The sequence below is a fragment of the Anser cygnoides genome, chromosome 2 (assembly GCF_040182565.1).
Source record: "Anser cygnoides isolate HZ-2024a breed goose chromosome 2, Taihu_goose_T2T_genome, whole genome shotgun sequence".
In the NCBI taxonomy this organism is placed as follows: Eukaryota; Metazoa; Chordata; class Aves; order Anseriformes; family Anatidae; genus Anser; species Anser cygnoides.
In genome coordinates, this window is record NC_089874.1 from 21900257 (window position 1) to 21913916 (window position 13660).

Consider the following 13660-nt stretch of genomic DNA (forward strand, 5'->3'; position numbering starts at 1 on the left):
TATTGGGTTTCTTTTGGTCTCATTGGATGACATAGCTGGGCACTTCTCAGTAAGAGAAAGCCTTCAGTTCTTCATTTCCATTAGTCAGCAATGAACTCTGTGCTTCCCTCTTCTTTTAAAGACAACACACAATAATACAAGGCCGTATGATATATTTTTCATCTTAAGGGAAACAGGTACTAAACCCTGAACTTCAACTGACATAAGAAAAAGAAGCAAGGCAAATTAAATAAGATGTAACAAAGGGAATCATTCTCTTGTATAAAAAATATTATCCCAGATGACAAGCTGTTGAATACTGTGGAATAGAACAACATACAGAAATGAAGCAGAGGTTGGTTTTTTTCCCTCAAAAAGAGAACAAATAGTTTTGTAACCTATAAGCTTGGCTTCCTGAAGGCTGAAGATCTCCCAGTGACTGACTTGTGTGTCTACAAGGGTGAAATCACTAGCTGAAGTTTTAATTAAGGCATTAATATTTCTCTCTCTCACATCCATTCTCTGTAGTCTGATAAGAGAAAGCTCACAGAGCAGGCACAACAGTTACACTAAGAGCATTTAATTCTCTCATGGATATTTGATTTTATGAAATATTTGGAAACTTAATACTTTAAGACTATTGCACATTGTCCAGTTGGGTTAAAATCTATTTTGTCAGTCACTTGGTGGAGGTAGACAGTCAACCAGCCCTTCCTTAGAAAATGAAGTTAAAAAATAAGAAAGTTTTGCAACTGAAATTAACAGGTTCTTATTGATCCATTTTGCTGTATTACAGGGTAAATGCTTTGAAGCCCTATGATTCTACATGACTTAACGTATATAATGATGTGGCCCCCTGCTGGAAAAACACTTTTTCTGGGGAAAAAAAAAAAAAAAAAAAAAAAAAACAGCCATTGACTTAGTGCAAAAAGTGTTACACAAATAAAGATTCTAGAAATATTTTCCTCTACTTTCTTATGGATACAAGCATGATTTATGTTCTGTTGTAAAGTGTTCTTTTATCCTGCAGTATTTACACTGCTTTGTTGGACTTAATTGTATTGTTAAAATATCAATGGATTGCCTTTGCATTTAATACATATACCACTAAGTGCATGCATGAATTTGTGATTAATTTATATTTTGACTCAGGAACCCTAGTCAGGAAAACGTCATCTGCCATGAGTTTTCCTTTACATCATTAGAAGCTGAGGGCACTTAACACCTTGCGTGATTGCACACTTATTCTTTTTATGACTTCCTCCCACAGGACATTTTGGAATATAGTTTCTGATGTGAACCACCACGAATCTCTGTTTAATCTGTCACCATGTTTACTCAGTAATTTTCTGAACCGAAAACTTTTGTCTCATTGGTGTTCTTCCTCCAAATTATTGATGCACTTGGGGTGGGGGAGGGAGGGAATGAGTCAAAGCCTAATGCATAAGAAAGAAATGGCCATTAGCCCTGAATTAAGACTTAATTTAGACTGAATTTAAAACAAAATAAAATAGCAGCCAGAACCGAATCAGTAGTTTATTTATATGCATCAGTGTTTAAAGATGGATATATGAATCTGAAAAGCTGAGCAGTAGCTAATTGAACAAACTAAGACAACCCAAATTAATTAAGCTATCTGGTCATCAGATGTATACAAATACTAACAAAAATTTGCAATTTAATTCAGGAAAGCATTAAAATATGCACTAAAATCTTTACCAACCCAGACAAATAGATATGCTTGATTTCGATACTGAAGTATTATTTAATTAATATTAAGTAATTTCAATATTTAATTAACAATACACTAGCTCATTCTTGTGTTCTTTTCTCTTTGCAATAAAGCAAAACAAGTTTGCCAGAAGGCTGTTCTAAGTGGTTTTGACTGGACTGGTTATATATTGGCTATGGAAGGAGAAAACATTTTAAAATGTTTTTAAGCTGAATATTTTGGAAATTCAACAATTGACATCTGGTTCACCAATAATGTATATTAATAAATGGACTGGAAATAGGGTAGTAGTTTGTCTGCTTCTAAAACCTAAGCAAATTAATGTCAATGGATTTAGGAGACACCTGTACGTTCTAGAAAGATAAAGAAACTTGGAAGTAAGGAGAAGAAAAAGAAGGAAAGCTTGAAGAAACAAAGGAAGAAGCTACAAGGTAAATTATAGAAATAGGGAATCAGGTGTAAATAAAGCTATGAGAACCTCTCGCTGGTTTGTTTCTCTTGTGTACCTTAACCAAGTGCCAGAATTACATTTCTTCTGAAAAAGTGTCTTTATATATATATAGTTTAAATAATTTTATAATTAGGTGAAACAGTTTTTATAATAATGTTGTATGTATAAATTCGTATATTTTAAATATTTTTAAATAAACGTTTACAAATATCAAAAGAATTTTTTAAAATTCCACTACCAACTTGCACTGTGAAACTTACTCTGTTTCATAAGTAGAACAAATGACAAGAAGAAATAGATTTGTTTCAATGAGAACATGAGGCTTTAGATAATCACACTTTTTTTTAAACATTAATTTACCTTTTTATTCTATCTACAAAAATCTAACAGTTCTGTTTGGTTTTGGAAAGAGAACTCAACCATTTCTGCAATTTAGAAAAGCTACTGAAAAAAGATTCCTATACAGGAAGTAGGGAGGCCAGAATAAAGGGGAAGTACACGCTGTTCACTTTTACAGGGAATCTTGGCCAAGCCACGTTCTGCACAGACATGACCTTTGCTCGGTTTTACCATGTGCAATAACAAATACCTATTAGAATTATAGATAAAAAAACACTGGCCATTAATTATTTTTTAGGGGATTATTACCAAACCTACCTGTAGGAACAATGAAAGATTCTAAAGTAGCATTTCCTCGTTTACAAATGTAGCCAAGTTTCTGATTGCATTCCCGATTCTCCCACTTAGCACCTTTGCCAGGATTTAATGCTGCACAGATTTTTCCAGGTTCTGGAGAAGGATGCCCTTCAATAAGAAAAATAGATAGATAGAAATTTTAAAAATATATATTTAACAACAATAACCAAGTATAAGCACCTTGTGGTTACACTTCCAATTGGTCACATATTCTAATTTGTTCTATGCTTTAATTAATTATAAGATATGTTAATATATTGGCAATTGTAATTCTCAACAGTCCCTTAGCCTAAATGGTGTAGCTTGTTTCCTTTAACAGATACTCTGCTCACAGCAACCACAAGCTGAGATATTTATCCAGTTCACAATTTTAACAACCTCTTCACAGGCTCAAAGTCTCAATGTAAGGAATTACAGTGCACTTATTTCATTTGTTTTTTCCCCTTTCTCAGCTCCGTAGTATAATCTTTAGGTGAAAACCTGTTCAGTAAGCTAGTCAAATTATGCATTTAGTATAAAAGACATTAAAAATAGTAAGTGTTTATGCTGCTAATGTGAACTTCTTGTCCACATGTCTAAACAACACAACAACAGCAAGATATTTGGCTCTCTTCAGTTGAAGAACAGCATTAGCACTAAGAGGAACATCTAGAAGGAACGCAGAAATTGTGGCATACAGCACATTTCTGCAATAAACTGGATGAACTTTTTAAGACCTGGTCTATGATTAAACTTAACATGGATTTTCTTTCATATCTCAACAAGTCACTACACTACACAACAAGGAAGTGTCAGAATGGCTTAACAATAAATACAGCAAAACAATAATTTCTAATGTGCAAGATTCACTGAAATTTTTCTTGTGTCATTATGATTTCATTACCTTAAATTACAGTCCTTCCCATGGGAGGAAAAATACTTTTATTTCAAGAACAACAATTTTAATTGGTTTAACGCATGAAAAAAGCTCAGCTGTTGGCAGTTAGCTCTCCCAAATGACTAACCAGCATAACTTTAGTTTAAATGTTGACAATTTAGCTCCTTTGTTGCAGATTTTGTTGTGGTTGTTGTTATCTATTTAGGGCTAGTGAGATGGAAGAATGTGAAGCTTCCACAAATTCTTTTAAAACGTACTAGTGGAAGAACAGTCAACTCTTGAACATCCTGGAAAATGGGGATGAGACAGAGATAGGATGACCAAAGTAAAACTGTGAAGGAGATATTACAAGCATTAAATTTGTTAGATAGACACAAGAGTATTACCTTCAAATGTAATTAAGAAACTTAAAAGGTTAAAGACAAATGGAGCCCATTTTGGTTACTCCAAAACTCATATAATTCTTTACAGGATAGCTGAGGTTTGTCAGTAGTTTTAACAACCATGAACAGCTTCCCTTGCTGATTTGGCTCTGTCTCACAATCAGGTTTCCTCCGCTCATTACATGCAGATTCTCACCTGTGCTCTTAGAAGACAGACCTATAAATACCCTCACAGCAACTTGCAGTTCAGCCCATCTGTTTTCCTCATGTGCTCTCTCCATTGGAGAGCTATTTATACAGTGGTTGAATCCACGTCAAAGCTTACAAAGAGGTTTTCTCTACCTAAAATGTAGTTTGGGCTTATCTACACAAAGAAGCTACTGGGTGATAAGATGGAGTGTACATTTACACCATTACTGCAGATTAAATACATGGGACATGCTCAGTGAAGGTGAAGAGTATTCCCACTGCACAACTTCAGACCTCAACTTTATATTAACTTCCAAAGACTTCCTGAATACTCAGGGCAAGGAAACAGGGGTCCTGCTAAAAGTCACCTTAACACAGACACTCCAAATAGTAAACTGGAAAATCACCTCTTCTCTGCTGAGGCATAGGAAGCTAGCTTTTTAACACCACCACCAGAGCTCAACAGTGCTGTCTCCAGGTGTGGAGCAGCCGTTTTTGCCTCAAAGTAGGCTAGCCTAACATGTTCATTTCTATATGTGGTACTACCATGGGTTGGTTAATCCAAGATGAAAATAAAAATTGAATCATTAAGCAAATAACAAAAACAAACTGGAAAAGAAAGGAATAAAAATAAAAATAATTAAAAAAAAACTGACCAGTTTAAGCACACAAATGAAAAGACCTTGAGCATCAGATTTATTCTGTATTCACATAGAGATGAAGCAAAGTAAGATATACAGATGACTTTAAAGTTTCCTCTGAATTTGAAGGCTACGTTTTTCATCCTAAGTAATAAATTAAACCCATCATCTATCCCTAGCATGAGGGCTGTCATTAACAACATTTATAGCCACAGTCAGAATCTTTCAACTTCAAAACAAGATGAATAACAACAGGACAATAGAGTACAAGAGAAGAAATCTGTTACACAAATACCTTTTTTTTTTTTTTCTTTTAAAACCTATTAGCAACACATTTAATCTTACCTGGAACCCAATTTAAGTATCGAAAAGGAGCACCACCAACCCACTGCCATCCACTGTTGAAATTCAAACTGTTAAGACCAAACCAGAGAGCGGAACTCAGCCTGCCGGTCAAACCTAGGTAACAGAGACAAAGAGAGACACCGGCAGTGCACAGCAAGAGCAAACATTCACTTAGAACTTAAAAGCTGAACTCCTTTGGTTCTCCTTTTTCCTAGTACAAGTTTTTTAAACTTTTAAAAATATACTTTTGAGGTGGCTATGCTAAACTTGCACAACATGTAGTCTTACATGGCCATACAAAAAGATTAATTTCAGCTTTACAGTTTTCACAATTCTATGTGTAGGGAATTGTGTTGGAATGGAAAACAAAATGACATACGTGCTCTTTGTAAGCTCATTATCATAAATATGAAGCAAGGTGCAGAATTACAAAATATAAGATTGGAAGTTACATAAAAGGAAGAAAAATAAAAATCAGTTTTCCAAAAAACAAAGATGAATTGTTTCCTGCTGTGTATTTTCCAACAGTTTCAAATATAAAAAATATTGTAAACTAATATTGTAAACTGTTCATATTTTATCATACTATATTTAACCATGATCATTCCAAAAATCATCTTTTTAACAGCACACCTTTTGCATATTCAGACTCATCTGATTTCACTTTTTTAGCCAACTGTAAGTCACGTTTCCAAATGCTGTTCCAACCTACTGCTCCACATCTGAAAACTACTTATTATGCTCATGTATGGTCCTACTGAATTCTCTGGTATTATTTATAGTAATTATTAATCAATTGTCTCTCTCTGCTTTATGTATAAGACTTGGAAGCCTAGCTGGATGACTGCTGATTATTTTTGAATTAATTTATTTCTGCATAGCTTACAGAAAATCACTGCACAACATATATTATTAATTTCTGCTGTTACTGGTGGCATTATGCCAGTAAGCAATTTTGCTCCACGTATTTTAGTTGTCTTTGACACTGTGGTTATGAGCTGCACTTGAAGCATGGCCAGGTTAAAAGCAGGGGTAGTTAAACACTGGAAAGGACTGCAATGTCATACCGGAGCCTGATCTGGCAACAACACAATAATGTGTTCCAGTACTACTTCTGTACAAACAAGTGGAGGTTAAGAGAATCAAAAACTGAGCATGACAGGAAATCCTGGTTCTGCCAGAATAGTTGCAGAATGAAAAATGGATTTCCACATACATTTGGCAGCAATATATAACAGTCTGCAGTTCAAACATGCCTACTAGTAATTTACTCCTAAATTTCAATGCTTACTTGAGCACTAATTTTAACAATAAATTTATCGTAGTAAGTAAGACTCAGGTTTTGACCAAATACTTAAACTGAAAACAGAAGTTTACACAGAAAAGGCTATGCATCACGTTAAAAATGCATTTACTGAGTACCCAGTCATCTCTGAATTTACAAAGCACAACATGTATATTTCATAGAAAATTTTATCTCCCGTTTGATTAGACATATTCAAAGTATTTTCTTATCTATTTAATAGATGTAATATAGTGGACTGCTTCATGTGTGTGCACAGGCCAAGAAGGTAGTGAAGACAGGACTGCCTCTTTATAGAATGCAAATGCATTCAAGCATGAATTCAGGAGTGAATTTTCTCTGGAGAGAAGTTTGAAAAGGACTTTGGGAAAAAAATGAAAGAGACTGAAATTAAAACAAGCTATTTGTAAGTCCTCTTGTATATTGCTTATTTTTCAGTCTTTTCATATTTCAGTACATAGTGATGATATAACAGCTTCAATGCAATAGGCCAAAATGCTTACTAGTACACACAGCAAGTGCAGCTTGAAAAAGATGCAATCTTGGTATCTGCCTTTTTGCTTTCATAACCACTTTGAATTTTCATGCATTCCAAAATTCTTTCTTTATTGCTTGCATTACTTATTTGCTATTATTTTTCATGTTACTGTAAGTTTCTGGCAATGTTGATTCAGGATAGAATAATCATTAACTTTCCAATTTTCCAGGTGAATTATTCAAGACAACAATTAACATCTACTAGTTAAAAGAACTGAACAAAATACCAACTTTTGAGATGGAACATGCTATATAAGTGCCACTGTTACAATAATTCACTTTTTAAAAAAACTGCAGGATGATATTACTCTACCTGTCAGGTATGTTTGTTCATGCAACTCTGTGATGCTTAATAACTCTGCCTTCTGTTGTTGACAGCTTTTTCTTGCCTGGTGCCACGTCAGCGCTGCCTCAAAATTTATCTGATACTGGACATTTGTTAGAGGATCGGTATTCCACAGCGAATCAATATTATTAACTGTAGGGAGAAAAAGAAATGGTGTAACTGATCACAAAGACTAAGCCAGATAAAATATAGAATGAATCACCCAGCAAAAATACACAAACCTAAACACTGCAGTACAGAACTGGTTTCAAAGGAGTCCCAAGGCTCTCTAATATGATAGTAAAGCCAGGCCTGAGCTAAACCATGACGGTAGTGTCAGACAACAGACACATAATGAAACAATCCCCCTATTTTCTCTGGTATAACAAAGCTTCTGTTTAAAATGGAAGATGAATGGCTAAAGTCATTGCAAAAGAACTGATTTTTAACTATGGAGAAAAACACTGAAACCTGACATACTCATGCTACTCATGTACGTGAAGCTGCCCACTGTTCTGAGCTAAGAAACTCCTGTTTATTTTACAAATGTTGGGTGCTCTATAAAGCGGCTGTGGATTTTCTAACTGAGATAGAGGTAATTAGACCCAAACACCGGACACAAAATTTCCATTATCAGCATCAGTCTCACACTTTTCTGCAATTCCTGACTTGTCTTATGCATGTATACAATATACTTCCATGCATTCTTCTCTGTCCCATGACTTGACTGAATCTTGTTGAAAACCTGAAGTTGGCACATCTTGGCAATGTCAGACTGGTGAAAATGTCACCTAGCAGGGCCTGACATTAGAAGTGGCCCCAGAAGTAACCACACTCCTCAAACTATTACAGCCTTTCCTAGCTCATGTCAGGTGAATCTCCACAACACAACATACTAGAGCATGATCTTGCTCTGCCAAAAACAGGACCTACTGTAGGTCACTGAACTACTGTAAGTACACTGAACTAAATATCACTCCATAAAGTTGCATGACAAAAGCAGAATATAGTAGAGGTCATTGTAGGTCTGCTGACGATGGGAAAGGGACTGAAGTTCCTGCAGCCTCTATCAGCTCCTTAAGTTGCAAGCTGTGAAAAATTTAAGAGAAAGGGGTCCTTTCCTTTTCCGAATTCAGAGATCTCAGAAAACGTAAGAGTGTAAATAAGAGGAAAACAGTACAATAAACAAAACTCAAGACAAAGGATGGTACATGTTAAATGTCAGCAGGTCAGTAACCAGTTCCACTTTTTCCTGTATTAAATCTGATAGACAATATGAAGTGCTTCTTTTCAAATTACCCTTAGACAACAAAATAAATACATAGTATACTGTAATATAGACACTAAATATGGGAACTTTCATCCAAGTATCATTACCCACAAACTAACTTCTAGCCAAAGTACTTTGTGACTACCAGAAGCCAAAATTTCTTCGCTACACTGCGTTCTACAAAAGCTTTAATTCCTAGGCACATGCACATGCCTGGGATAAAATAGAAACGTAATATTAAAAGTCTATAATTCAGTAAAGAAATTTGTCTCTGACAAAAGGGTTTTACAGACCTTGTACATTACTAAAGAAAAGAAAAACAAGTCTCAGGCATTCATCCAACCTTCAACCTCCCTCCCTTGGTCTCTTAATTTATAGATGACTTGCATGTGGTGCTGTTCTACAGGACTTTGGTCTTTCATCAAAATAAAGTTCGTTTCTGAACCTTCTTTTTTTTTTTTTTTTTTTTTTTTTTTTAAGATATTTCTACTTTTATGAGGACAAACACCTTCACAGAGCGGGTTTTTAGGAAACCTACATGTTACTGTTTAAAGCTCAGTATCCCCAGAGAAACCAGAAGAGGAATCACTTTTCTAGAATGATATATTTTAGCATCTAAACTTAATTCTTAATAAAATACACCTGCATAACTGGAAAAAGAATTTTTAAAAGCTCAACTTTATCCCTACACTGATGAACTCAACATGCATTTTTGTATACATGGAAATTAGTGAGAGCTAGGTATTTCCACTAAGCCTACCATCTTTAGTTTTTAAAACAAAGTGAAGCAGACCAAAAATGCACTGAATTTCACTCATAGCCCTTGACAAACAAGCTAAAACCTACAGGAAAGAAAAATTGCCCTATTGATGAAAACATTTATTACAATTAAAAAATGCTAATTGGTTTATCACATACAGTATTTCTACTGAATCTGGAAACAGAAGAAACGGGAAATCAGTAACGGTCTTGAGAAGTTTTAGTTTCAAAATTGCAAGCTGAAATCTTGCCTTTGACTAGCAGTAACAACACAAGTGTTCTTGTTTGCTTAGTTAGCCATCCAAAACATGCTGGAGTCTCAGTCCAATATTCTGGGAAACCACATCAATAGAATCATGGCAAAAGAAAAACGAATATAACTCTTGCTAGACAGCCCATAATATAACTGCCATCTTTTCCTCTCTGACCAGATAGCCAGGAACAAATCCCATAATAAAGACTTTATAATTTATGAGTGTATAATATAGTATATGATATAACTAAATGCTGTCAACAGTAATAAAGAAAATCTAAAGTATACTAAATTTCCTTCACATAGTTATCTTCTCTTAGATATTTTTTCCTAACGTGTTTCTTTCTTTTTCCTAGATAAATTTATAAGGTCCAAAGTCGGATTATGACTTTCAGGTAACTCAGAAGAGACATGGTAAATCACCCTGTGTAACTTATTTGGCCATTTTACAGGGCATTTTGCACTGGAAATAAAACCACACTGAAAAATCCTTCAAAACACCTTGAAATGCCAGCATGGAGGAAAAGCCTGACATTAAAAAAAAAAAAAAAAAGTAATTTTTTTTTAAATCAATATTTTTGAATGAATGCAAGGATGTAGATTTGCCCAATGATTAATATGCTAGCCTAAGACTATTTAAATATTTCCTTACTCCCTGCATTCTTTGTTTACTTCCCAGGCTTTCTAAATTCTTTACAGAAGCTCTAGCTCTTTCAGCTGTCAAGAAAAGAGCCTCAATGGACTTTTGCCCACTTCAATACAGCTATGGACATACGTCATGACTTGATCTCCTGGTGATCTTACCTTGTGCAACCTGTTCTCTTCCTCAACGCTTAGTTTTACATTGCAATGTAACATACAGCTCAAAAATACACAGTGTAACCTGTAAAGAATCAGTATTTCCTAGGGTATTAAAAATAGTCTGAAGTGGCAGAAACACTTCTCAGTTTCTTCCTATGGGATTTAAGTTTCATCTGTCAGTGTATCAGCATCTTTTTAAAGTACCAACTAAAGGGCTCATACTTATAATTATGTTACCTCTACTGGTCAAATTTCCACATTGCTTTTGAGTATAATAATTACTTATGAGTATAATCTTAGTCCTCTTCATACTGGAGAACATTTGAGTTGGTTTTGCTCACAATAAAAAAAAAGTGACTGGTTCAATTGTGATTTCACTGTGTGTCCAGGCCCTATTATGAAGAGCTGTAAAGGTCTTCATATCAGCACCTTTGCTCCCTCTAGAGAGTTTAGAAAAAGAACAATGCTTAAATCTTATTAAATAAACTTTAACATACAAAAGACTTCAATGTTCTCTGTCTAAAAAGTGCTCTTGATGTTTAACAACTTACCACTGTCATGCAGTGCAGTTCGCAGTCATACGGCTGGATAAAACTTTTCTACCCCAGCCTGTCTCTCATTAAAATATATGACCTAAACATGAATATTTTATAGCCAGTACTGAAGAATTAGGAAGGAAACATGCAGGCAATCAGCATAAAGCAGCTTTTTCCAAAAACAATCACAGTCATCTGAATGGATTTCCTTGAATTATGCCAGAGAACTAAACAAAAATTTAATGATACCTCCTATTTGCCTTGCTCAAAGAATGCTAGACAGGTAGCATACTTAAGCTGATTTGCATGTGCTCTCTTTATGGGATTGATATTTCCAACATGTTTTTATATCTTGAAAATAATATTGGCCTAGGGAAAAAATAGCATGCAATTTTAATTTTTCTGAAATAACGAATGCCACATTCATGGAAATCATATGAGGACACTGATACTTCATCATCAGACCAGTTAAGATCAACCCACTGTTTTCTTCACATCAAAGGAAAGACATGTTTTTCTCTTTTGTTCTTACTGTGGTCAGTTGGAGCTTTACAGCCAAACATAATCATAAAGAAGAAGGGAAGGAAAAGTGCCACCTCTCCCAGAATGACAAAAAAAAAAAAAAAAAAACAGCTTGCAGGCAAACTGCTTAGTACATATTTTACAGAAGTTCAGAGAAACTTTACTCAAATTGAAAATAATTCAAATATATACAGGCATATTACTCCAATTTACTTAAAGGAATGTCAACATTTCTACATAAAGTTCTGTATTTTCATAATACTACAGTTAAAACCTAGCTATATTCAAACCAGGGAATTTAGAATATAGACCTTTCTTACTGCTTTTAGTTACAGAAGAGTAAGTAATGTAGCATGTACTAGGACTTAGTAAAAAGTTCACATAAGTTGTCTTATGTTCACAAGGCAATTCATTTGTATGAAGTCTCATTTTTCAGTTGTTAAATTCTCGCTTCCAGTTCTGCAGCACAAACTTCTTTGCCATCTTCTGTATATACTAATGTAATAACTTTACATCTAATTAACTTGCTATTTGAGCAAATGCTGCAATTACAGATTCCAGTATATGATTAACACACTTTCATCAGGATATAGTCAGACAATTGTTGTATGCTGAGCCCTATTTTCTCATATTTAAGTTGTTCCTAAAAAATAGCAAGCTGCATGGAGGCAGAAAACATAAATGTAATCTAAAACTTTTGTACAGTAAAGCACCCAACAAGAACAGCAATATTCCCAGGCAGCTGAGTAACAGAGCACAGCAGAATCCTCAATATACAAAACTCACATTTCAGTGGGCAAAATCCATACATCTTGTCAACATCAAAGTCTGAAGTGGTTCCACACCAGAACCAGCCGTCTGATCGGCCAGCATCTGTGCAGTCAGCGTACCATTTGTCACCAAACTTAAAAGGGAATACACAAGGTGCTCCATTGGCATTTCCTTTCACTGTGTAGGTATCTAAGGAGACACAACAATTTAAAGATGTGTAAGATATAATAAGCATGGGATATGTATCAGTTAAGCTTTATGATCATATTATAGCAAAGCAGAGCTTGCTAGCTTAGTATCCAATCTGTACTTGAAATGGGATGTTGCTAGTTTTCACTCTCTAGGTCCGAGCTGATACCCGTTTCCACAATGAGACAAATTTTTGTCACTTAAGGAGACCACTGGCCAGAAAAGGAGACTACTGACCAGAACTGACTGAGCCAACACAGGTGCTTTCCCACGCTAAATTTTACATGCGTAACAATCAAAAGTATAAAATCCACGAAGTTAACCAATTTTCTTTTTAAGCCCAAACAACTGTTGGTTCTTGTGTTGGTAACTCATTCAATTACTGTCTGTTTTAGATATAACGTCACACTGGTATAAACTTGCAGGATATATACCACAGAGTGACTCCTTCATACTATGCCCAAATAAAATTTCCATCTAAAGGTCAATTTTATTTCATCAGACAGATGAGTTGATGAAACTTATTAAAGTAACTAAAGCAGCTTTCTGTGTGCACACACAATGTATGTACCTCTGTGAGAGGATGTACAGAGGAACACCACTTGACAGGGACCACTACGGAGCTGACATACCAAGGTCACTGTCTCACAGAGCTGCTAGAAAACAAAGGGCAAAGGAGAGATGGGCCATAACTCCATCTCCTCCCTGCCTCCTTTCACATAATTTGCTTCGCTAGGGTTCTTTTTTTCTGGGTCAAGGACTAATACTGTAATCAGCATTCATGTTAACCCTAGGAAATGCATCCTTCCCTTCCTCTGCCCCTTTCTGTTTACCAAAGGGAAGGCAAATGTATTCCCAGGTACTATCATAAACATACATGTATGTACATTTTTATATTTAACTATTTAAAATGTCTTATTTCTTTTTTTCACTTCAGCACCAACCCTGAGAGGCACTTCAAACACCTAGAAATGCACCTTCAGTATACTGGACCTGAAGATACCACGAGTTAATTAAATCCTCACAATATAATTTATATTTGCTCCTCAGGAAGGGGGGTGGGGGAACATAATCAACAGACTATACACTGATACTATGTTT

At 35.1% G+C, this 13660-nt stretch overlaps 1 protein-coding gene across 3 annotated transcripts in view; it reads right to left on the reverse strand.

Annotated features, from left to right (window-relative positions):
- Positions 1–13660, reverse strand: part of LOC106030343 (macrophage mannose receptor 1-like) — a 58346-nt gene that overhangs the window by 39928 nt on the left and 4758 nt on the right. For all 3 annotated transcript variants that reach the window (XM_066991651.1, XM_013172097.3, XM_013172096.3), the window contains 4 exons: positions 12386–12559; positions 7447–7611; positions 5294–5407; positions 2820–2966 (listed from right to left, as the gene is read on the reverse strand). In XM_066991651.1, the coding sequence (XP_066847752.1) occupies positions 2820–2966; positions 5294–5407; positions 7447–7611; positions 12386–12559 (600 nt within the window). The remainder of the gene's footprint in view (positions 1–2819; positions 2967–5293; positions 5408–7446; positions 7612–12385; positions 12560–13660) is intronic.